General features: G+C 28.4%; 1 protein-coding gene across 5 annotated transcripts in view; it reads right to left on the bottom strand.

The window, feature by feature from the left end:
* The window catches only part of LOC141530696 (nephrin), a 194,394-nt gene that overhangs the window by 160,727 nt on the left and 5,749 nt on the right, over nucleotides 1–27,918 (bottom strand). For 2 of the 5 annotated variants that reach the window (XM_074247965.1, XM_074247967.1), the window contains exons 1-2: nucleotides 8,740–9,260; nucleotides 901–1,347 (exon numbers count right to left, since the gene is read on the bottom strand). The exons of 2 other annotated variants lie outside the window; for them this stretch is intronic. In XM_074247965.1, coding sequence (XP_074104066.1) covers nucleotides 901–961 — 61 coding nt within the window. In that variant the 5' untranslated portion in view covers nucleotides 962–1,347; nucleotides 8,740–9,260. Of the gene's footprint in view, nucleotides 1–900; nucleotides 1,348–8,739; nucleotides 9,261–27,918 lie in introns of those variants that run through there. One more of the 5 variants, XM_074247966.1, reaches the window with a different exon arrangement.

Raw genomic sequence — 27,918 nt, 5'->3', positions numbered from 1 at the left:
AGTTCACAAATTGTTACCAAGTTATTGGAGTGATTTCAATGCAAGTGAAAAAAGTTGAAGCTTTCTATGCAAACGTAAGTTTATTATTTCGACAGGATGGATATTGACAGATTACGGCTGCCCTATTTTACAACACAGTAAATGACATTTTTTTAATTTTTTCAAGCTTGCCTCGAAAGAATAATATTTACACTCTAAACTGATACAAATTTTGATTTACATCTGGGAGGTATATCGATAAATAAATTGAAAAAAAAAAAAAAAAAAAAAAAAAAGAACATAACATTGGTAGTTTAAAATACTAAAAAATACCGAAAAAAATTAAGCATACAAATTTTATAGTCACTATTTTTTAAAGACACCAGATTAGTTGCAAATAATTGATACTTAATTTCATCAGAACAGCTAGTAGGACCAAACAAAAATGACGTCGATACCATTTCTATAATTTCTTATTATCATGTTGAGACTACAGATTATTTAAAAAATATTTTTAAATAATTTTTTCTATCTGTAATCTTTTGGTGAAATTAAAAATAAACGATAGGAAAAATTTTTTTTCCATTGTAAAAAATGAGCCATTGTATTTTATTAATAGAGCATATTTAACTAATTTCATTAGAATATTAAATTTATTTTCTTAATAATCGTAAAAATTTAATTAGGTTAATTCTGACGAAGATTATTTTTGAGATAGAAATAAATTAATTAATTTTAATATCAATTTCAATATATTTCAGTATTCAATTACTTAAGAATAATATTTTTTAAGAAACTATTAAGATAATGAAATTTTACGATGTCAGGTATTATCATCACCATGACAATGAATAAAGAATTTTTATTTGTAAAAATATAGACTAGCTTACAAAAAATAAAAAATAATTTGAAGAAACTGACCTTGCGCACGTACGCTGCCGAGTAAGAGAATGAAGATGATGACTGGCGGATGGTACCTCATTTCTTCACTTCTGTCCGCTTTGACGTTTTTTCACCACACTCTTCCTGATCCTCGTCCGGGCCTCAGCACTTCAGAGTGTCCTTCACTTACCACCGGGTACTTCACTCACGTACTCACACGCGGTTTAAAAATGCGTTTAGCGATGTAGTTTTTTTTTCTCTTTTTTTCGAAACACGGTATATGGAATTTTTTTATCTACTTTTTACATTAAAGTTTAGCACTAAGCCACTTTAGAAAGTTCTTTGTGTCCAAATGTGTTCCCATCACATACAGAAATATCGATACAACTCTCGAACGTCAACAGTAATGCTGGGAATGTGTGTCTTTGATGTAGAGAATATGGTGCTGGTAGAGTACTCGAATATTGGACTCACTCCCTCGGTGTCCTTAAAAATAAAAATAAAATACGTACTTGGAATTTCGATTGAGAAAACTTGGTTTGTAGTAATGGAAAACTTGGTCTCAAGAGTCTCCGAGCACGCTTTTTCCGGTGCTCTGACTAGATAAAAGAGAGACGGTTTGAGGTTGAGAAAAAAAAGTTAAATTTTGTAGTTTTTGCTTCGGTCTAACCGAAAAGCTTTCTTTCTAATTTGGAGATTCTATTTTCATTGAAGATTGCGTTCGTCTCTCAAAAAATCTAAAAACTTGACTTTGACGACACGCAAGGCTGATGACTAATAAAAAATAGTGTATAGCAGTTAGGGTAGAAGCTATATGACTGAAAAAATAAATACCTCGCGAAAAAATTTTCATTGCCACATCAGACTACGTATAAAAATGAAAAAAAATTTTTTTGATAATTTTTTCTTTATATTAGAAATATGTACGCTGATAAAATAATTAACTTCATTGAAGAGAAAAAAATAGACCAAAAATATGATTTTGAAGAAATTAATGATCATGAATCAAGCGAAAAATTTTTGAGCTAAAAAATTTGATGTAGTGTGAGTAAATTTTACTTAATATAAGAATTTTTCTCTTAAATAGAATTATTTTTTTTTTCTATGTACGTTGTATGAAATAAAAATTGATTTAACGGTTGATCAATCTAAAAATCAATGTCAAATACCCTCTTTAAAAGAACCAAAAAAAGATTTTATTTAAAAATTTAATATTTTTTAAATAATTACTATTTTAAATAACATAAAAAAACTAGTACAATATTTTAAGCTTCACTTCAACATGGGCTGTAAAAGTAAATACATTGATACGAACAAGTTTTAAATCCCCTGCCACTGAAAATCCGAGTTTTCCTTCCTGTTTGATTTTATAAAAGTAGATTTCTGTAGAGAACATTTAGATGTGAAGGGGTGTATACATATCTGCGGAGTCCCACAGCGTCCAGCAAAGATTTGAGTTTTCAAGACCGGAGAAAAGTTTGCGAACTTGCCCATGGGAAAATGTCATCCAACTCGTCTTCTGGTTGGTTTCCAGTCTATTTCGAAGAGAGTTCGCGTGAATAGACTCTTAACGATTCCCACCGCTAACTCAAAACGCGAAACCAAGAAGAAGTTTAAGTTGAAATGAACTAGAAATAGAAAAGGAAGAAGAGAATGCGAATAAGAATAAGAATAATGATGATATATGCTAACATAGCTGCGGTTATAGATACACTGGACTCAGTCACGAACTAATGAAAGAGACACTACTAGTGAAATGGAAGTTTAAATAAGAAAAATCAGTAAGCCAGCTCAACTTCAGACTAACTAAACTCCTTAGTGACTACTTTTTGTACAAGTATAATTTTTAAATGTTTTTTAATAATTCAGTATTTCAAAATTACTCTATTATTAATTTATATATGTACTGAGTTTACTTATTATTCAGTATGTTTTTAGCATAAGATCATTCATTGTTTTTAAAATTTTAGAAAATTCTCTAAGCTTTTTAATTATTAAATAAGCTCATCCCTGTCTTGAGAACTAATATTAATAATTTATTTTTAATGGAAGAAAATGAAATATTTTAATAATTTAAAGTATACCTTGTCCTTCTTTACTTTCTTCATATTTTTTTTATTTTTCTTATTTTTCACTTCCTGACTAAGGAAATGAATTAAAAAAAATGTTCAAGTACGATACACTTAACGCATTAAAGTAAAAAGGAAGTTAATAAAATAATGAGCATTAAAAGTAAAACAGAAGCATCTATTCATAAAATACAACGCTCGTTGATTATGACGGGCACTATATATATATATATATATATATATATATATATATATATATATATATATATATATATATATATATATATATATATATATATATATATATATATATATATATATATTTCTATTGGTTATTATAAGACCATTTTATCTTATATAAAGTATTATTTGAGGACATATGGCTATTTTGAAGACAGTCCTCATAATTCTTTTCATATTTTGTATACTTCGAGGACTGTCTTCAAAGTATACACCGTCAATATAAAGGTTTAATTAAGGACAGCATTACTGATAGGTGTAAACCGGGACAGTGTCCCCATAATATTTAATCACCAAAAGTATGATTTAAGGACAGACGTTGATTAGTCGAAGGTATTAAATACAAGGTAAAAACACGTAATGATTCTTAAAAGTTGTTACGATTAATTTATTTTGTTCGTCATTTATAAAGTATGTTTGGTTATAATGATTGTTCATGACATTTTTTTAAGTTTTGTCGACTGATTACAGCAAATTGTAAACACGGTCAATATTAGAATTGACAACAAACAAATAAAATTTATTGGCCACGTTTTGAATCGATTACGAAGATTAAATATCAACGATTCAAAAAAATTTTTGTTCATTTGATTAATTTAAAAAACGATCGTGTTTATTAATTTCATAAATTGATATAAAAATAAATGCTATTATTATTAGAAATTAATCATTTTAAAATGTGTGTAGTAATTTCCACAAAATCGATGACAAATAATTATTAAAAAACTATTAAGCTGAAAGGAAAAATTACAAATATTTATATCGGTTTGTTCTTCTAACAGATCGTATGAGAACTTTGAGAGATATTTTCTTATCTACATAAGTTACACAAAATTTCCCTCATCTATACTTGGAGAGTGTATTTTATTAGACATGAAGTAAAAACAAAAATTTCTTTCAAAGTTTTCATACAAACCGTTACAAGTACAAACCAATATCCTCATAATGACTGTACCATAGAAAAAAATATCTCCATAGTTGTCTGATCTCCTCATTGTACACAAGCGATGAAACATACGGTAATCTGTACATTTTATCGTTTGTATACTATGAGAACATCAGACAACTATGGAGACATTTTCATTCTATGGAACAGTCATTATGAGGACATTGGTATACAAGCGGTGAAATATACTGTAATCTGTAAATTTTACTGTTTGTATACTATGAGGACATTAGAAAACTATGGAGACATTTTCATTCTATGGAACAGTCATTATGAGGACATTGGTTTATACTTGCAACGTTTGGTATGGGGTTTCTGCCAGACATTTGTTTTTCTTTACCCATTTTCGGAAAAATATACAAAAATGAGGAAAATAACATAAAACCCGCGAATAGTACTTTATCACTTGTTTAAAATTAAATTGAATTTTAAAAAAAAAAATATGAACTTGGTTGAAAAAAAAAAAAATTTCGTTAATTAAAAAAATCATTTTGAAGAATTTCATTGTCTTGATTGAAGTAGATAAATTTTTTAACTTGGAAATGTTTTGTAACTCAAGTCAATTTTAGTTGAATTAAGAATTTTTGTCTTCATTCAAATCAATAAACTCTTTAGAATTGTTATCTGAATTCAATAATTTTTCGCTTGAGGCAATTAAACATTCTTTTGTATGTAATATGATTTTTTTGTCGCTTAAGGAATAATTTATTTTCCCTGATACATTCATGATTGATGTGAAGTATTAGGTATGCATACATTTTCTTAACTTTCTTAGATTATCTCTCATTTTTATAAAAAGACAAAAAAAAAATAGTAACTTATGTTTAAAACCATCGATTTTATGAATTATATGAGAAGTAATTGCTATAAATATGTACGTAGAAATTGAAAAAATCAGAATACAAGCATTTTCAAAGTAGTGACCATACAAATGTCCTCAAAGTATAGACTATATTAATACGTTCAGTAAATTAAACTAATGTCCTCATAATGACTGTTCCATAAAATGAAAATGTCTCCACAGTTGTCTGATGTCCTCATAGTATATAACCGGTGAAATATACGGTAATTTGTAAATTTTACTGTTTGTATACTATGAGGACATCCGACAACTATGGAGACATTTTCATTCTATGGAACAGTCGTTATGAGGACATTGGTATACAAGCGGTGAAATATACGGTAATCTGTAAATTTTACTGTTTGTATACTATGAGGACATTAGAAAACTATGGAGACATTTTCATTCTATGGAACAGTCATTATGAAGACATTGGTTTGTACTTACAACGTTTGGTATGAGGTCTCTGCCAGACATTTGTTTTTTCTTTACCCATTTTCGGAAAAATATACAATATATAAAATATACATTCCTTTAATTAAAAAAATTATTTTGAAGAATTTCATTGTCTTGATTGAAGTAGACAAATTTTTGAATTTGGAAATGTTTTGTGACTCAAGTAAATTTTAGTTGAATCCAAAATTTTCTGTTTTCATTTAAATTAATAAATTCTTCAAGATTATTATCTTAATTCAATGATTTGATGTAATTCAATTATTTTTCGTTTGAATCAATTAAATATTCTTTTGTATGTAATATAATTCGATTGACGTTTAAAGCATAATTTATTTCCCTTGAAACATTTATGAGTGCTTTGAAGTATTAGATAACCAGACATACATTGTTCTTAGATATCTTAGATTATCTCTCATTTTTATAAAAAAGAAAAAAATAGTAACTTGTGTTTAAAACTACCAATTTTATAAATTATATGAGCAATAATTACTCTAAATATGTACAGAAAATTGAAAAAATCAGAGCATTAGCATTTTCAAAACAGTCACCAGACAAATGTCCTTAAAATATAGACTATATTGATATGTTCAGTATAGCTGTCCCCATAGTAGTCGATACTTGAACAAAGTTATAGGTCCTCGAAACATCTATTACATAACTGGTCTCATATCATACAGTCGATAAAAAATTGTGTGAAAAGTTAAAAAAAAATTATAGTTCACAGAAATATTAATGTAATTTAATCTATATTGATGTTTTCCACTATTTAAACAGGTTTCTATCTACTGTCCCCAAAACATCCAATAGACAAACATATATATATATATATATATATATATATATATATATATATATATATATATATATATATATATATATATATATATATATATGTATATAATCACACAGCATCTCTCTCATAAAATATATTATCACACCGATTAACCCCAGAGGTGTCGGAATAACACTAGAGAGTTGATACCGAGCCTATATAATACTAAGTCACGTTGAAAAGGTAAATCGAGGATATTTTTTTTTATCGGTGATGATTGATGAACTCGAGTGCGAGACAAGTATTCAGACTCTTGGCATCACAGACCGCCCCGGTGGTTTACAAGTAGCCCTATTTCGCCGCTGAGTGGAGATGAATACACAAACGCCTCTACTCGGCTTGGAATAGAATGTTCTTTACAACCATACAGCTAAAAACAACCACTAACAAGCAATTTTCTGCATGTACCTCTATATATATATGTACAGTTATTACATAAGATGACTAGAAGCATCCGAAACAGTTTGCACCTGCGCTGTCGCACTAGTCCACTTTTTCGCCCCATACAGGCTTTATTTTTAAAGCTTATTTTTTCCGCGTGTCATATTATCTTAAATCGTCTCAATTTTTGATTTATCACGATTTGTTTCAAGCTGTTTGATCGAATAAAAATATAATTATAGAAACAATTATAGACAACTCCAATAAAATATTCTTACAAATAATAAACTTGAAAGTTTTCACGTTGAAATATTTCTCCTAGCTATGGTTTATTTATTATATAATTAAAATCAAGCCACAAACTTTTTTAATCTGTTCTTCATAAACAGTTATTTTAATTGAAATGATTTTTTTTTGGCCAGCACAATAAAACTGTCAGGTCGATACGCACCTTTTATATTTTAGTTTAATTAAATTTTAATAAAATACGATCAATTTGTATACGTGTAATATTAATTGAATGCATTGTATTTATAAAATTAAATAAAATATCAACTTTGTTTAATTATATTTCATTAAAAAAACATTCTTCTCAATAATGAAATATCAAAGTTAAATTTTCAGTTATGCAAATGTGTATATTATTTTTAATTACATCAATTAATTCATAATAGGGTGAGTACAGTAATGTTATAATAATTAACGTTAAAATATATATTAATTAATAAAATTAAACAACAACATAATAAAAATTTATTACTATGGAATGCAATTATCATATACGCGTTACGAAATCAACAGTGATGGCAAAAAATTAAAAAAAAAATTAAAATGTAAATATAATCACTCATTAATTTAAATGATTGATTCTTATTTTGAGATATGCAATAGAAACATACTCTTTTAGTAATAACTTCATAAAGAATTCAGAGCTTTTGTCTTCTTTCAAACATACATATTAGAGAAGATTAAAGTAGTTATCAGTTAGAAGCATAATTATTGTGGAATTATATAAAAGATAATAAATAAAATGTTATGGGAATAAACTCTTTTATTAATACAAATAAAAGTTGTTAGGCAATTATTTTTAATAATACTACAACGTCGATCTTGTACTAAAAAATTCTACTACTACAACAATAATGACGAAGAAAATACATACAAAAAAAGAGGAACAACAAATATGTACTGTGTACCATCGGTTTAATTAAAATGGAGTATCGCGAAAAAAGATTAAACCTTTAATGATCACTGAGAATACCGAATTTATTATTCCACGCCTTTATTTTGTGAGGTTTTTCAGTTAAAATCAAATTAAAGTACGCATTGATTCGAAATTTCAAGTCGATGTTAATTAATTTCTCTGAATTCAAAAGTAATTAGTTAGAATTTCTACGTAGAGCATCAAACTTTTAAAACAAAAGTAGTTTTATATTATGAATAAAATTGAAATGAATGCTAGTTTTTTTAATTATTTTTTTAAATTCAAATAAAAGAGATATGAAAAAATTTTTTATTAAAAATATAGGAAAAAGTTTGTTCACGGAAATCCATCGCTTACATCGTCTCTAAATTATCCAATATTAAATTCACATTGCGAGCGCAGATGGATCAAAGTGCTAAAATTTTTTCGTAGCTATAAAAAATGGAGTAAAAAATTTTTACAATATTTTAATGGAGTAATTTGAACAAAAAAGTAACATAATAATTTTTTTTTTTTTTTTCTAAATGAACTGTCACTGTTTCAACAAAAAAAAGAATATTGAGGTGTATAAACCAGCGAAGCTTGAGTACAGTAGTTTTACTACAGATGAAGTAAAAGGACGAGAAGAATAAGTAGATGGAGATGGAGAATAAGAATAAGGGGAATAAGGGTTGTACGAACGTCACGTATAAAATTGGGCCATTCGTCCAACGAAGAATAGTACAGAGGGTGCAGCACAAATCGCGATGAAAAATTTCACTGCGCACTCTATATACATATGTGACTATATCGCGATAATACAGAGCCGACGTATGCTCCAGTAGTAGTCGTTGCAAAAGAAAAAAAAATCCAATTTTAAAGGAAACAGAATCCGTCTTGACTATAGGAAGTAAAAGACCTAAAACGTACCCTACTGGTTAACGTCCTTTGATGTCACGTTGACTTACAATTCTGCTATCCAATCAATTCTGCACGGTATCAAGATCAAATAATAAAATTTTTATTCACACTTTATTTTTTTTTTCTCTCATTTTTTCACTCCACCCTCACTTTTAGTTATTTACAATTATTATTACTATTTAAATAATAATAATTATTATCATCAACATTCACTAAAGCATAAACTTTTTTAATCATCATTAAACTCTTAATTTATCATGCCAAGTAATAACTTGCAGAGTAACCCCAAATGACAATAATAATAGTAATAATTTAATTAAAATAATTTAAATTGTCACTGTTATTTTACTCTAATATTTAATAATAACGCGAACACCAATTTTACCGGGAAGTTTTGCAGGAAAACATATGTGCATAGGTACGTATACATAAGTACGTTGTAAATCGTGCATATATACACTTATATATTAGTGTAAATATATATATAGATATGTATCTATAAGTATATGCAGACGATGGTGCGTATGAGATGTGCATACGCTCAGTACGATCGCGGGTTCGATACTGGCGTACGATGAGCGCCCAGACGCATAGTTCCCGTTGGTCCCGAGCAGCGTCGCGACGCTTGCCGCCGCTCCCCACCCTTAGCGATCGCTAGTATACTACCAACGAGCATCACGACCGTCTTGCGACTCTCCAGCACGTCGGGATCATGAATAGACGATGGACACTCACGAGAATCCAAATTTACTCTATTTTTATATGATTGACAAAAATGATTCTATTTATAGGTTACTGTCTATGTTATTGTTATTTTTTTTTTTTTTAATCAATGATTTTTAAGAAGTGGGAAGTTAATTTTCGATTAATTAATAACAATTTGAATTGTAGGAAGTAATTTTGTAATTGTTTTAACAAAAAAAATATAATTTTTGACATCAATATTTTTCAGAAATTGGATAGATATTTGTTAATAAAAATTCAAAATAGGATTAACGACTATTCTCATTACCAGACAAAAAATAAGAAGACGAGGAGGGTGAAAAATTACATTAAAGGACGGATTAATGATATTGGAGTAGACGAAAGATAATGAAGAGTCAGACCATTCTTTCTCTTATGTGTAGTAGTAATGAATAATATGTATATATCAGTGATAGCATATACGTATATTTAAAATATAAGAGACGTCGTGACTAAGGGTAGATATGAAATACAAACAACTGCATGGGTGGGATCACATGAAAACAATATTTACTGGAAATATGATGATGAATCAAGCATATATATTATACTAGTAAAAAACACGAAAAAAGAATATAAACGTAAGGGAGCGTGCTGTGTATTTTTTTTCATTAACGAGTATCACCCTACGGTCACGCTTCAGCGCGTCGTCATACGTCCCTGATTTTACTTCAGTACACGCGTCTCACTATTACTATTTTCATTATTATTATTACTGTTTTTATCATCATTATTATTATTATTGTCGTCGTTATTAATATACGGGAGGTAGTTTTCTATTACTGTGTGCAATGATAGCTCTTGAACGGTAAACAAGCCAGGTAAATAGAATTAGCAGTGATTTTTTGGAAGAGCGACATGAATTAATCGGGGTCACGATATATACGATTTATCGATCAATTGATTCGTAATAAATGTCATTGTCATTGGCTACAAAAGTTTTAATTACGCTTGAGCTAATGAATAAATCGACAATTTGGAGTGTGATAATGATGGGTAATTAAATTTTAGTCCAACTGGTTAACGGGAGGTATATTCATCAAGTCATTAATTAGAGAACGCTCGATAAATTGCGGTAAAGAGTGTAGGGACATAACTAATTAGTAATTACATATTTTAAACATGGACTGTCGAGGACACGGAAAAAAGAACAGTTGAAAAATTGTGTTTTTATCTAGGATTTATTACAGTTTCAAATAACAGTGAGTCGCTTCTACTCTGAAACTGTAAAAATTACATTAAAATTTTGATATAACAATTATTACAATTTCACACAGATCATTTTGTAGTCTTGTCTAGTAAACAAGTTTTCAATCTTTAAATCTTTTTTTAAAAACTACTGTTTCACACTGTAATTTTTCGAATGTATTTTTTAAATTTTACACTCTATACGACGATCATTGCAATTACAAAATAGAAGATTTAAAATTTTATATATTAATATTTCTTTTATATTCAATGAGAGATGTTACTTACACTCTAACATTAAAAGTATCAGCTCTCAATTTTAAAATCGTATGAAGCATAAATTATTTAAATTTCTTCAATTATTGTTGTAAAGATATTGATATTACGAATATATTGAGTTAATGTACGAGTATAGAAAAATATAGTTGCTAGTCAAGAACATGAGTAAATACAACTTTTAAAATTAATACAGATGAACATAAGTGTTTATTGTCTTAAAGCTAAAAAAGATGGTACAAATTTAATTATTGTCACAAAAATAAGAAATGCTTGATGAGCTTTCGTTTTCTGATTCTCCACAGTTCGAACTCTGTATCTGTGAAGCTTGTGTAGATGTATGAGAAGATGAAGGAAAGCTTGATGTACTTGATGTAGCTTGATTCCGAATAAAACCATGCGGATTTTGATTCTGAAAAAAAAAATTCTAATGATTACTGAAGTAATTTTTTTGCCATGAGCATATTAAGTAATTTAATTTTACTCATAGTAATTAATATGTGACAAATAATTTGTAGGAAAATTCCAATTATCAAGAGACTAAATTCAACATGGTCACGTAAAATATTAATATTTAACAGATTTTAATTATTGTACGAATATGTTAATATTATAATTATTTTAGACAGCACATGCAAAAAATCGTGTTTAAAATACTTCATATACTTGATTTTGGTAATGAAAATAATTATCATTTTCATTATTTGCATATAGCGTGTTAAATGCGTTTAAATAATAGGATTCTGGAGGAGCTGTAGAATTACTATTATGTATTTCTTGATTCATGTTTGTGTCCCTTGAAGAAGAACCAATAATTCCCAAGCATCGATGTTTTGAAGCAGAAATTGAAAAAAAAAGAAAAAAACAAATCACAACATACGTTCAACATAACCACAATTTAATATAATTTCATAATTAAACTTGCAAAATAATCATAATAATTATAAATAATAGATTAGATGCTATGAAAATTTGATGGCAACATGCATTTATATAAATAAGATATTTATGTACTTACATTAATTGTCACTAGCACAGATGTAGATAACCTATAACACAATGTCCTCACTCTGCAACCACTGAGATTGAACTATCCACAATAGCGTTACTAAATAACTGAGCGTTACCGGAAAACGTGTTTGAACCTGCTTGCGACCGTCGCTAAAGACACGCATTTGCCGGGAAAACGTAGCGCCATATTATGACAATACTTTATAAACTGTAAAACTTATTAGCTAAAATTTAAAAGTTCCTCACTCAAACTGTAATTTTTCTATACTTTAAAAATTACAGTATGAGCTGTAATATTTTCCAGAATATTTAGCATTGTCGGAAATTAATAGCTCGCAGTGTAATTTTTATTATTTGATGTAAGAATGAGTTCATTTTCATAAAACAAAAAATGAATCACCAATAAATTGTAATTCTTACAGTTTCTTCGACTAACTATAACTTCTCAACTTCGAAAAATCAAAAAAATAAAAGTAACTGAAATTTCGAAGTTCTATTTCGTACAAAATGCATTAGAAAGTGTAAAGTTTAGTATTTTTCATTGTACTTATTTTATTAGAAAAAATATCTCAATTATTACTGTTTAAACTGTAATATTTCTAGATTTTTACCCGTAGCGTCTTTTTTTACAGTAGGAAATGTAATTTTTCAACTGTACTTTTTTCCGTGGATGCACGAGGTAGGTTAATATGGGTTACCGGGTGACCAAAGAGTTTGCTAAAGCAAAGCGTGCGTATGTTATCTGACGACAATAATAATAACCGGTGTATAACAGAGCCCAGCCGTTTTCGATATCAAATTTTGTAAACATATATGCATACAATAACTCTCCAGGTGTAGCTTTAAAATATGTACTCTAATTATTTTGTTAGTTACCGTTTTTTTTTTAATGGCAATAACACATGATATTGTTGTAATTAATAAGATTGTAGGCAGTTGTAGAACGTTAACAGTAATAAAGAGTTCAAAGATAGCCTATCTCATTTATTTTAATGAATAATTACAATATTTAATAAATTATATTATGAATAATTTGTAAATTAAATTTGCAAATTTTGTTGATTAAGCATGCAAATTTTTCCTTTAATTTAAATTAATGCTGTTCGATAAATTCATTTAAAATTTTAAACGACAGAAATTCCAATTATTGACAAAATGAATTTTATTAATATTATTGTTTTTCATTATTTGTATAATTACAATTTCATAATAACAGTGTAATAATTGAAATAATTTTTTCTTAGTTTTAAAAATTTTTAATTGAATTTATTTTAAATAAAAAAAAAATTTTTTTTTTCAATCCAAAAATTCTCTAGCTTTTGAATTACATCAATAAAATTCCCGAGGCATAACCTAAATGATGAAAAATTCAATTTGCGTAGATAATAGAAATGAGGTCTCGGTATAAATAAAATCAATTTTCATTTGACGATTATTGACATTAATTTAAATTAAAAAACAAATGACAACCGATCGGTTTTAATTTCCTAAATCATTTGCCGGATTACCACATTTGCATTTATGTCGGCTATTAACTGAAATTTACTTTTACTATGAATACTATGTGATGTGCAATAGAATGAACGAAAAATATTATTCATAAACGGGAAATAAAAATAATCTGAAGTAAGTCAATACGTAATTTGGAATTTATATTGATATTGATTGGTGAATAATAATAGACAGCTATGAAATAATTGAAAATAGCGGGATTGTTGAAGTTTTTAAATAACGAAGATTACAGATAATCGTATTTCGTAGGCTTTATTTTACGGTAGAGAGTATAGAATAACGAAATAATTGATAGATCAATGAACAATTGGCAAAAGAATTGCCAGTGATCCGAGACATCGAGTCGTGACCACCGGATACTACATCGAATGTCGAAAATTGGATTCTACCGATCGATTAAATGAAATTTAACACCTGAGTAAGTCCCATTCTGTTTTGTGGCAGGTATATATTTGTATTTAATAGAGGACTCGGGTGTTGTCTCCAAGAAGTATTAAGTTCATCAGATAAAATTCTTTAGAGCCGTATTAGCATAATTATTGTAACATACGCTTTCAGTTTTGAAAATTCAGTTTTATTATAAATAGATATGTTCTTCTTCTATTTCACAACTTCCTTTTCGATAATAATGACGCAAGACAAACAACACAATTTAAAGATTATAAATTATGCATAATTTTTATATTTTCTGAGAATATTTTGAACATAGTATGTTCATGCTAGACGACGCTGTTTTGTTGTTGAGTTAATTAGTGGCTGACGTATTTTAAAAGTGGCGCCTTTATATATACAGATACATATATATATATATATATATATATATATATATATATATATATATATATATATATATATATATATATATATATATATATATATATATTTTACAGCACATTGTGGCAGACCGAACCCAGAATTGATGGCACTTGATTAACTCATTCATTGCCGCTTCCCGTCTCCGCCTTGCAACCGCGCGAGAACGATTCAATCGTTCGGGATTAACTGCTATTCTATAACCAAACTGTCTATATATTAATTTATTTCAAATAAACGGTGTCTTTTTATTTTATTCTTTTTTTTTTTACTTTTTTCAAGTATTTTCATTATTATTTATTGGTTATTTATTTTACCCACCACACACTGATTCGAAAATTTATTTCATTTTTTTCTTTAGATATTGGTAAAATTAATTGAAGTCTTTCAACGCTTGTAAAAATAAATTACTGAACTTCCAATAGAATAATATTTATAATTTAAACGATGATTTTATTTGAATAATTTTTTTTCTTTGTAAATGTCACATTAATGCTACTTTTGTCAAACTAAGATTCTAATTACGTAATAAAGATTGAAGTATAAATATTAATAGAACGATATTGTATGTATTGACTCAATTATATTTTGATGAAAATTCTTTTCAGAGAAAAGGTTTTAAATTTTAAATTCAACTATTGAAGATACCTTTTATATTCAACAAACTTTCGTATTTTATTTAATGCATAAAATTATATTATTGATTAAATTTTTAATTTGGTAATATCAATGCACTCGATGTTATTATTAACATATTTTATTTATATTTAGTACACAAGCTCATAATAAAAAAAGAACCTAGTTCAATATCCCAAATGGGATATTATACGAAAATCTATAGCCTTTGTATATGTTGGCTTTTATCATTGATGTGCATAATTAATAATAATTAAACGTTGTTGTTATTTTTGTTTCAAGATAAGGTATTTTTTGATAGAAATATTTATTTAAGCCATTTAATAAAGAGTTCTTTATTAGGAAAATTATTTAACTGAAATTAATCATAAGTATTTAATTTCAGCTTTGCATTCCGTTTTACTTTATTGATTAAATGTAAAAATGTAAAGCGAGCGCGTTTTTTAAGAATTATAAAAGATAAATTTTGGAAAAATCTATTGTACACACGGAAAAAAGTAAACTGTAATAAATAACAGTCGATTTATAATAAGTAATGATCAACTGCTAAAAATTACCACTTCAAACAGTAAAATCATGATTTTACTATTCACATTGTAATATTTACAATTTAAACCTTACAATTTACTCTTTACATGGAAGAAAATACTATTTCAAACAGTAATATTCGCCATGTAAATGTCTAAAATGTTAAAGTATAATAATTAACAATTCAGACTTTAATATTTATCATTTCGTACCTAAAAAATGATGTTATGATATGTAAAAAGTATAGAATAAAGTTAGTAAATTTATAATACAAGCAACGTCAATATTTACAAAGTAAAATGGTAAATTTTAAACGCAACGCTAAAAATCAAACTGTAATTATTGACTTGCTTAGACTGGTAAAATGTATATTTTAAAAGTATAATTTTTACTGTTTGAAATATTAAATTCTCCCAGAGTGAGACCCCCTTCTCTTTCATCTGAGTTCCCCTTCTCTTCATAATATGGACTATATATTGAAATGGCAATTTTTACTGTTTGAAACTGTAATTTTTAAAGATAAAAGAGTCGTTATTAACTATAGTGACAACTACTAATTACTTATTTTGGATATTAAATTATAAATTGTGGCTTTTATACTTTCTACATTAAGTTCTGTAATATTTACATTTTTGCCACCCCGATGTCCGCTTTACTGTTTGAAACTATAAAAACTAACCGGAATCCGAGTGAATATTACAGTTTACTTTTTTCCGTGCAGACATGGAGATGAGCCGAACTATGGCATAATCATGCTTGTCTAGGCTAAGCGAATAAAGGCGAAATTCTAAATCTGTAATTTTTATTTCAAACATACCTGCTATATTTTATACAAAAAATTATTTATTACTAGTAAAATGATATCCATCATTCTGAGAAAAAGAATATTTATGAATAAATTTATATAGACTCACAGAAATCAATCTAAAGTTTCGAAACTGAGTTTCCGTAAATCCTAATATATAGATAGATCTACACTGTAAAAAATTCATGGAGTGATTTTCCGAGAGAATGCGGAGTGGATAATTTTTAATTGATTAAATCTATCCGAAGTGAACTAATGTCACCCCACTCTCGATAGTACGATAAACAATAGTGACTTCTTATTTATAACTCGAAACGACATGATTGCGCTATTATTGATTGAATACAATCCTTGCCTATAACAATAGATCGGCGATTTTGCGGTAAGATGATCGATCAAGTTGACAGTAACGCGGACATTCGCGGTGGCGGACCGATCGATTGGAAAATGTGCGACGAAAAGTTGGTCTTACTTTAGCAGTATAGAGTCGTGAAATATAAACCGAAAGTTTTAAAGTAAATTCAGAACTGAGTACACGGAATTTTATACTTTTTCAAATATTCTATTATTATTTTTTTATCGTCTTTTTATTTTATTTTCATCAATTTGGGTGGTTTTGAGCATGCATTCATGTCGATTTATCATTTACATATCAAATCAGGCTTTATTCAACCATTCAATGGAGTCTTTTGCGACGCATATTACTCATAACAGAAGCTATATTTATTTGATAAAAATATTGCTGTGTAGGTATTAAATATTGAATGAGGTATGTATAGTTTATATTATGTAATATCTGTATTATAAAATAATGAAAATGTCTACGGGAGTGTATCAATTATTTAAATACGTTGTTCCCGCAGGGAATCATAACTTTTGGGTTAAAATAAAAAAAATCATATACATATATATCTATTGCCCCTGTATTCTGTTATAAAAAACTAAACGAAGTCCAGAAATTATTAATGGTAACATTAATTTTTTAGATTCACTGGGGAATGTAACCGACGAGCAAGCGCATGAGCCAACCAAAACTTTTATAAATATATATAGACTTCACTACTACTATTATTACTGGTGTAGAAGTACTAGTAATATGATTTCTGGGCAATGTAACCTTGTACGCAGAAAACATTATATTTTTCCCCCTTTTATACCACCAGCATCAGGTCGCTAATAAAATTTCGTTTCCAATATATACATATATATCTATATATATATATATATATATATATATATATATATATATATATATATATATATATATATATATCTTTGATAACAAATCACTTGAGCGGTTAAGGAAATAGAAAAAAAAAATTCAATCATAATTTCCGATAAAGTATTGAAAGTTTTACAAAATGTAAATTCAAGGGCCAGGTAATGGAAAATCATGTTTCAAACGTCGAGAAAGGTCATGAAATTTAAATAGTAGTACGACTATAAAATTGACGATGAAAAAATATTTATTTAAGTGAAATAGTATTTATTTTAACCAACGAAATCGTAAACTTGGAAATGGTCAAATAAATATTTATCAGTGTCAAACAAGAGATTTAGAAGGGTGAAATAAATTATTTACTTTTGGAATAGAAATGGAGGTTGATATAAATCTGCTGCTAAATAACATTTAATATTAATTTGATTTTTTCTAATGTTACAAATGCTTCGAAATTAAAGCATGAATATCCTAAAACATTAAGATTCAATAAAAACACGATCTTAAATAGCCTTACCGAATCACAAGACTTTTTTTCAATTTTCATTTTCAAATTTTGTTTCTCGAAGTAGTCCTCGTGATATTCGACTTAACTAAAGCTAATTCTATTAATACGAATAAACTAAGTAGAATGCATACGCTTACTTGTACTTAGCATTTTTCTCTTCACTAAAACGAAAAACCCATGAAAAAAAATTTAATCGAATACTTGATTTATTCAAAACAAGTAAACAATGATTTCAATAATTAACTTCTTCATTCAGGATGATATTTTATCTTTTCTTCGATTAAGTGATTAATCTGACCTGTTGCTAAATTTTAAACTCATAAAAAAACACTTTTTCAAAAAAATAAGTTACAACAATGAAATCGATTTATCTGAAACAAATATATGTTTTTTTTATTGTGGAAGTTCATTAACAACCTCATTGGAAAGTTTAAAACTTTGTCTGAAAATGAAAAGCACGGTAATTGAATAGTTTGGTGACTCACAACGAGGAGACGAGGAGAGACAAGATAGAATAGAAGATAAGTGAGTGAATCGACGTTAAAATCTCTGCTCGATAAATTAAGTAGCAAAACTTGATTATCCGACAGATACGGGTGTTACGTGAGGAGCACGGGTGCGATGAGTGGCCTGAAAGGAAGTACAAAGGTGAAAGAGAACGATATAGATATTGTATACAAAAATAGAGAGTTCGATCCAAGAGACCGGAGTTTTTAGAAAAGTATCAGGCTTCATTGTACCGCACAAGTACACAGAAGATAGAAATGAATCTATACTTTTAGTGTGGTTTCAATACATCTGATATATTATATTTTAGATCCTGGTGTATAGAATATACTCTATAGAATATACTATACGATACGAAAGATATTGAGAAGCTTCATATATTTTATATGAACATCTACCAGGTGATCGGCGTCGTTAAATTCATCAAAAGACGGTGCCTATTCTCTAGCTCGCGGCATCAATTTATATTATTTTTGATACTTATATATGTATATATATTTTTTATACTTTTAAGATGATCACCTTTGTAAACTAGACCGACGTCGCGCGTTAATGCTATAATGATAGTGACTCTCACACGTGAGAAAACAAATTCCTGTGAAACAAACAGTAGGCGTGACCGGTCAAAAATGCCGATGGCTGTTTAGCCAAATAGTTGGCGTAGCGCGCGCGTTACAATAAAAATTACGCCACAGGCTACTTAGCTTTGGAAGTATATGTGTGTGCTAACAAATGTTGAAACTTTAAGGTAAATATTAACTTAAGAAAAATAAATAAATAACATAGTAGAAAAAATTGCTAGTTAAATAAATAAAACCGGGAAAAAAGGCGTTTATGATTACAAAACCCAAGATCGTAAACTTTTAACGAGCTGAAATGTGTGTGCTTCAGATATCAAACGTTACAGCTAAAAAATATAACGCTCTTAAACTCGCTTTCGGTCGCATCTTTTTTGCCAAATAATAACTGAGTTACCGTAAGAAACACCAAGTAACCAATATTTTAACACGTTACGATCACGCGACGCGCTCACTTTCGGTGCAAATCCATTTCACCAAACAGGTATGGGGAGTATTGCTTTGTGTATACTTGTATGTATTATATAAGGGGTGTAGATAGGTATGGTACTGATGGTCCTTGTTGCCGAGAAAAAGAGCCAAGGGATTCTCGATACACGGTAATGTACACTAGAAGTAGTATGTCTCCAGATCCCCTGAGGTGTTTCTCTTTGTCACGACCCTTCGTCGTCATTTCTGATAATGGAGGGCAAAAAATAACCAGACGCTAAAAATATAAAAACAAAAAAAAAACTAGCAAGCGAAAAAAGTTAATTATTTACAAGTGGGGTCAACCCCATTTTGCCTTATATTTGGCCATAGAAAAAAAATTTTTCTTTTTTTGATCAAATTGATCAATTTTTTTATTTAATTTGGATAAAATAAAAAATTTATCCTAAAACATGAAAGCCCAATATTTTTCCAACTTTTAAAGGCAAAAAAGCTATCGAAATCTTTATTTTTTCCTTTCACGATATTTTTTATCATAAATGTGCCGTAAAAACAAGCAGAATCAAAAAAAGAAATTTTAACATACATAATCATTTTTCACATAGTTATGGTATTTTTCACAAAATGAGGTTGACCCCACTTGTAATAATTACTGCGCAAAAGCCATTTATTGAAAATTCAAAGCTCATTATTATCATCATTCGGATAATGAATTTTATGAACTATTATAACTATGGACTCAAGTCGCGATAATGAATAAGTACATGCTACGAATTTTTACTTAAATAAGTAAAAGAGACCGTAACAAATTCACCAAGTTTGTCGAACTTAATTAATTAACTTCTAGACGTTGAAAACGCTGACGACGTAATTCCTTCTGACAGCAACGTGTACAAATACTAATGTATAAATTTAAATTCAAGCTTCTGTACATTACATATAACCGGAAAGAAAAAAAAAGTAAAAGAAGCTCCAGAGCGCGTCTTGTAAGCCGGATGCCAGGAAAAGCTTTGTAATTTTAATTATTTCATTAGAGAAAAATCCTTCGAGTATACAAAGAAGAAGTACCTAGGGTACTTGACGCCCAAGGAATTTCTTTTCAACGACGCTTCTATTTTTCTTGGTTGCTAAAATTTCTTTTAACTTTTTCATTGTCGTCGTTGTGACTCAGTGTAACGGCTGGTACTATTCCTCTTGTACAGACTACAACACCGTACTTTACTTTACTTCACTTATCTTCAGGAGGAGAGATCTAAGATTGAGTAGAGCCAGCTCTGAACCGACATCAATTGATTTATTCATAGAAAGCTTAAAAACATTATTCTACTGTCAATAAATATGCGTGGGAAAATAATTTGTTGAAATAACAACTAGATTGTTATTGAAAAAATTGTACACGGAGAGAAAAATTTTGTCAGAATGAGGATCTGTATAGCTATTTTAGCCATACGGAATATAGTTATCTATCTTTATGATACATCGTATAGCTAATTCAACTATACCACGTTTTGTTATTGCGTATTGTTAAAATGATGATCGTATCGTTATTTTAGACATATAAAAGATTTTTATTACTGTCCGGACATTGTTTGACATGTGAATAAATTATGTTATAAAAAAAAGGCCATTCGGCAGCCGAAATGGAAGTAGATTTCACATTATTTTTTTTATTAAGTGAATAAATATTTAAACTACATGATACTCCATGAGGACCAATACAATAGTTAGATTTTTGTGAAATCTACTACAAAAAAAACAGAATACAACGAATGCAAAAGCTAAATTTCATGTACTCCATAAAGACTGTAGCAAAAAAAGGCGTAATAATGAGATTTATTATACTTTATATAGGTCAAATTAAAGCTTATTTAATGAACTTTAAAATGCATTTTACAGATCTTAAAAAATTTGAAGCATTCAAAAGTTATTCACGTATGAATGTAAGTGAAATTGAAATTTTTGAAATTTCAAAATTTCAAAATCCTTCTATTTCTAAACTACTCGACCGATTGAGCTCAGCTTCGAACTTGATCTTCAAAAATCTGAAAAAAAAGAAGTATTCAAAGTTTCATTAAGATCTATTAAGAATTGAAGACGCTATTGTCGTGACAAACCGCGTTATATCGTATATATATATATATATACATATATATATATATATATATATATATATATATATATATATATATATATATATATATATATAAATACATACATATATAAATTTCTAAACGAGATGTGTTTTCGGACTCAGTTTGTCGAGCTGACCGAGAAACAAGCAAAATTTTTTGAAAATTGCGTCATGAGGACAAATACAATAGTTAGATTTCTATGAAATCTACTAATAAACAAAAATTAGGAGGTTAATATGATCCTAAAAAAGTGTATAAAAACTAAAAGTGACTGTACATTATAAAAAAATTTGGGGTAAAAATGGACTCCGAGAACTCCGTACTAGGGTGGGTCAAAAAAATCGAATAATTTATTTTTGATTTTATACTCTGAAAAATAGGTTCGTAGACACCTAAAAAGAATTCTCTCCAAGTATAAGCTCTTAATTATAACGGGAAGGTCCTCCGCTTTGCGGGTTTCTATTTTTTTCGAATAATCAGATAAAAAAATTTATATCTCGCTTCCAACTGCTTGGAAAAATATTCCGTGGCATAGATTTTGTGAGAAATTGAATGCTTTACAAAAAAGGTCTCTTATGACTTTTTCAAAAACTCAACCGATTAAAAGATATTCATAGTTGAAGTTTGGCTATTTTAAGGAAAATATTCGTTTTTATTATGAATTTTATAAGTCGATGAAAAAAATTATTTCGGATTGCGGAACTCATGATTTTGTAGGAAATTTACTGCTCTACAAAAATGGTCTCTTATGATTTTTTGATTAAGTGAAGCCGTTACGAGATATTCATCGTCAAACATTAACGAATATCAATATTTCCAGTTTTTGATCAATAATTCGATAAATTTTAATTTAAACTATGAGTTTCAGGAAAATTTACATAAATTTGAGTTTCGATCGATAAAGAAATGTTATAATAAGTTAGATAAAGAATTATTGGAATTATCATTGATTTTCCTTGGAGAAATGCCTCAAGAAAAGATTTCTTTCAAACGTCCTGGTGCTGTTCATCATGCTAGATGGATGGCTAAGGCCATTTATAGTTTGAAAATGTATCTATTCAGAGATGAATTCAAACTCTCTCAGAAAGAATTGCATGGTCTTCGTCATTTCTGTATTTTTATAGTCACATTGTATTTAAAAGCTTGGTTTTCATCAACTTCTGCAACAACTGCTGCTTATCATGACTTGCAGTTTATGAAAAATTTATTGGAGTACAAACATATCAATCCTTTGATTTCTTCAGCTACGTGTGAAAAAATGATTTCGCACTTATGGTATTTGAGCGATGAACTTGCCATTTTATCACTGTTTGACGATGGCGTTCCATTAGAAGTAAAAAAAAAAGTATTGTTGAAGCTGTTAATACTCGTGAAGGTACAGATTCTAAAGCTAAAAGATTTGTAATTGCTAAAAAGATTTGAATTCATTGGCGCAGAGAACTCTGAGTGACTTTGTGTCTAAAAAGTCATTAAATCTTTTCAAAATCTTCGATCTACCGTATGACTTTCTTGATGTCGATGTTGAATTATGGCCTACTAATGAGAGTTATCTCGAAAATAAAGAATACTTTCAACAACTAAAAGTTGTCAATGATTCAGCAGAGCGAGCTGTTGCATTAGTCAGTGAATATAATCAATGCTTGACAAAAATGAAGAACAATTCCAGTACTTATTGCAAGTTGTCAAAGAACATCAAAAACATTCCCAAATTGTAATAAAAGAAATTATTTATAGTAATAGCGTACTGTTATGTTAAAAATATAGACAATTATATTGCAATTGATAATTCAATAAAAAATTTATCTATAAAAAAGTTAAATACTGGTTGTTTCTCACTTGATTCAATACTTTTCATATTAAATTTGACAAAGAAATATGTCATTCACTTCAAATTAAACTAATCATTGGCTATATGTCGAAAAAAATGCTCTAATTTCTTGTTTTAATGCAATCAAACAAGCTCAAGACTGAAAACAATATTAAAAAAATTGTTTATAACATTTCTTTATCGATCGAAACTCAAATTTATGTAAATTTTCCTGAAACTCATAGTTTAAATTAAAATTTATCGAATTATTGATCAAAAACTGGAAATATTGATATTCGTTAATGTTTGACGATGAATATCTCGTAACGGCTTCACTTAATCAAAAATCATAAGAGACCATTTTTGTAGAGCAGTAAATTTCCTACAAAATCATGAGTTCCGCAATCCGAAATAATTTTTTTCATCGACTTATAAAATTCATAATAAAAACGAATATTTTCCTTAAAATAGCCAAACTTCAACTATGAATATCTTTTAATCGGTTGAGTTTTTGAAAAAGTCATAAGAGACCTTTTTGTAAAGCATTCAATTTCTCACAAAATCTATGCCACGGAATATTTTTCCAAGCAGTTGGAAGCGAGATATAAATTTTTTTATCTGATTATTCGAAAAAAATAGAAACCCGCAAAGCGGAGGACCTTCCCGTTATAATTAAGAGCTTATACTTGGAGAGAATTCTTTTTAGGTGTCTACGAACCTATTTTTCAGAGTATAAAGTCAAAAATAAATTATTCGATTTTTTTGACCCACCCTACTCCGTACGATGTAAAGCGACAGTGTAAAAATTTTTGAATTAAAAAAAATTATTATTATGATTAATAATAGAAAAAATACAAAAAAATTATGTCCGATATTTTTATAGAGAATTAAATTCCCTTCAAGAAGAATTTTACTCTGTAACATCGAGTCATGTACACTACACAGAATCCAAAACATTTTTGACAGTGTACGAATATTAAATTAACTTGAAATCGATCAATTTAAAATAAGTTACACTGATAGAAAGATTTTTTAAGATTAGAAAAAATTTCTTACATATTAACAAATAATTTATTAGAGACCATTTTTAGCATTATAAACAAATATTTATTACTATTAAATATGATTTGTTAATATTTAATAAATTTGTTGCTCATTATTTTTTTAATACTAACAAATTATTTTCAATAGTAAAAAATATTTGTTCAAAGGTAAAAAATAGTCTCTAATTAATGATTGGTTAACTATTAAGAAATTTTCTTAAATTGAAAATAATACTTCTATCAGTGTACAGCTGATTAATATTTGGATTATAAGTATTACTAATAAAAATAATATAAATTACAAATAACGAATTTTATTGTGATAACTGATAGAATACATTATTATACAATATTTTAGGCTAAGTAATGTAGTAAAATATAATATTTATCGGAGTTTTGAATTAAAGATACGGGATACAGGTCTACTAAATCATCATAACTTATAATATAATTATCTTGTTTAGAACTTAGTATTTGAAAGGCATGACGATGACTATCAAAAACTGTATTTAATTTTTCATAAATGAAATAAATAACATTTTGCTCAATCATTACATATTTAATAGTACCAAAGTTAAGTTTATAATCTCCGTGAGAAATACATAAGGTCATTTTTGGTTTGTATTTAATTCCTCTTTTTTCAATGAAATCATACGTGTTAATTTTTTTATTAGAAAATTTATGAATTGTTATAGAATCATTTTTATCTAATGAAAGTAATTGGTTAATCAAAACTTGTGTTAAGACACCAGTTAACAATTCCGCAGGAAACATGGTTTGTGATTGGACAAAATAGCCAAATTTGAGCTGATGTTTAACACCAAGAGTATAGCACACATTTACTCGTGAATTAGACACTGAAGCTAATAGTCGAGACTCTTTGTTTCGCTTCCCAGCGCATGCCAGAAAAATTGATTAATGGACCAGATTCATGCATTACGGTATCATAATGGATCATATTATGCTCTTTTGTTTTAAATTTACGCTTAAAAATACTACTTGACAATAAATGGTGCTCAGATACCAAAGATGTCAGTAATCCTCGACATTGTTTATGAACTGATCGTGATAAGATGATATCGAGAATTTCAAGGATGTTTAAATAAATCCTGTAGACAATGTCTTCATCTGGTATTAGATCACCCATTATGATACCGAAGTGGCGAACAAATGTCAGCATTTCACCTGCAGACATTTTCAGTGATCCACACTTTAAATGACTTACCAAAATTTCAGGTGGTTTATTTCTAATATCAAACTCACCAAAATCGTACAATTTAATCCGATGAGTCAATTCTACGAGAGAAAAAAGTTTTACTGTGTTAATATAATAATTTAAAATATCGTGCATATCTCTGTGCATAACTCCTTCAATAAAGTCATGCATAATATCCACTACTACATTGTCGAAAATGTGAAAACTAGATAAACGATTAAAAATACAATTTTGTTTAATACCGGTAGAGCTAGGATCTTTCAAACTAACATCAGTATCATAAGAGTTTTTGTCACGTATTAATCTTGGATCCTCCAAAGTTGCCAAAGAACGCTGAACACTATCCATCTTACAGAATCGGCAAGAGTAAGATGAATTAAAATTTTCAACAAGACCGAGAATAGAATGTAAGCCCAAATTATCGCCTAAAATGAGGCCAAGTTTAAAGTAAATGGTCCTTTTTACGTTATTACGTAAATTAATTTCTACCCCTGTGGTTTCTAAAAACTGTAGTTCCTGTATTAAAGTTCTGAAAACTGCGAAATTTCCATACTCTTGTCGATCTTTAGAATAGTATATAAGCGCGTGAAATATTGAATTTAATGATTGTAAATGTGGTGGGAAACAAGCGATTGATACATATGTACCACATAACTTATTAGAGCCAGCATGACTACCTAGACAGTTTCCGGTTTCATAATCATCACTAAATAAAAGAAGAAGAAGCACATCATTTTTTGATGGAAAGTTCGCAATTTTCTTTTGCCAGTTAATACTTTGAATATAATTCGTTACTATATTTTTATTTTTTTCTAATTCTTGCTTGTAATGTTGAACGCTCTCATATATGCCTGGCAATTCAAAAACCTTCTTAAACATTGCTCGTAATGGAAATAAAATTCCTGTCGCAGTTTTAGGCTTAGATTTAGGATTTCCTTCACTATCTCTTTTTAAAGTTGCACACCTACTACCAATAAAAAACTCAATTGGGGGTATGTAGCATTTATTTTTCTGTAAAACTTGAAGACGGTGATATTCAGTATTAAATTGTTTAAAAGAATTTTCTGATGAATTACAAATACTTAAGACATTAGAACTAATTTGTTTACTTTTATCATTATCTGCATTACGCTGTAAGGTATTTTTGATATTCGTATGTTCTAACTTAAAGAGTTCCTGAATCATATCAAAAATATAATCTACTTGATTGAAAGAAATACTTGAGGTGCCATATAGCTTTAAAGTAGCATTTAATAACTTATTGTAAAAGTCTTTACTTCCGTCTGAATTAGTATTAATATCCATTTCTTAAATTAAAAATACATTAATTTGATAAGTTAATCAATTAGTTATGAAATAACAGCTCGATCCAAATCATTAATAAACGTATCAAGTGGAGGGATGACTACATCATCGTCACAAGTAATCTTATAGATAACATCTTTCAAGAATATCCACGGATAAGCAGCTTCTCGAGAAAATTCTAATTGTAAGCTGTAAAAGCTTTTAAAAGTCAAATCAACGCATTCGATTGTAGAGTTGGCAACGTATTTAACGTCGTTGATGATGACTAAACGCTTTGTAATGTTATTTAAAGATTCTCCAATGAGAACAGACAATGGCTGTTCTGATAAACCAAATTTTTTCAGCTTAGCTTTTCTAGTTTCCAATTTGACCTTCAACGTGTGTTCATCCTTAACATGCAAAAGAAACCCTTCAGTTACGTCTTCTTTGGTTGGTCGCCACGTTGACTTATCACGAGAAGTTAAAAGAGCAGGATTGGGTAAAAGTGAAGGGAGCCATCGAAATATAATTGCACTTCTAACATCTTCATTTTTATCGCGATTCCTTTCAAATAAACTAATGTGATTTTTAATGTCTTCACTTTTTTTTTGATTTTTTCACACAATAAGTGTAAATTTTTTTTTCTAAATCTTGATATTTATTAGTTAAGCACGATGCTTTCTCGGGATATTGAGTATTAAAATCAATATCAATTAATTGTAAACCATCATTAATATTTCTGAGCACTGGATATGTTGTAAGATAATCTAAGCTCGTTACTTGACTGTTTTTTATGAGTTCTTGAATCCGATGACGAGAAGTATTTTCCCAATACTGTTTTATTACATTCCACGGGTCTATATGCTCCGTGAGATATTCTAATTGATCAATAACATCTAAACGAGCACAGTCAATTTTTAAAATATTTTCATAAGTCCCCAAGCGAACTGGT

Source organism: Cotesia typhae, unplaced genomic scaffold, assembly GCF_013202065.1.
Source record: "Cotesia typhae breed Kobodo isofemale line unplaced genomic scaffold, CoteBio_Ctyphae contig_5, whole genome shotgun sequence".
Classification (NCBI taxonomy): Eukaryota; Metazoa; Arthropoda; class Insecta; order Hymenoptera; family Braconidae; genus Cotesia; species Cotesia typhae.
This window is presented reverse-complemented; position numbering and strand designations above follow the sequence as displayed.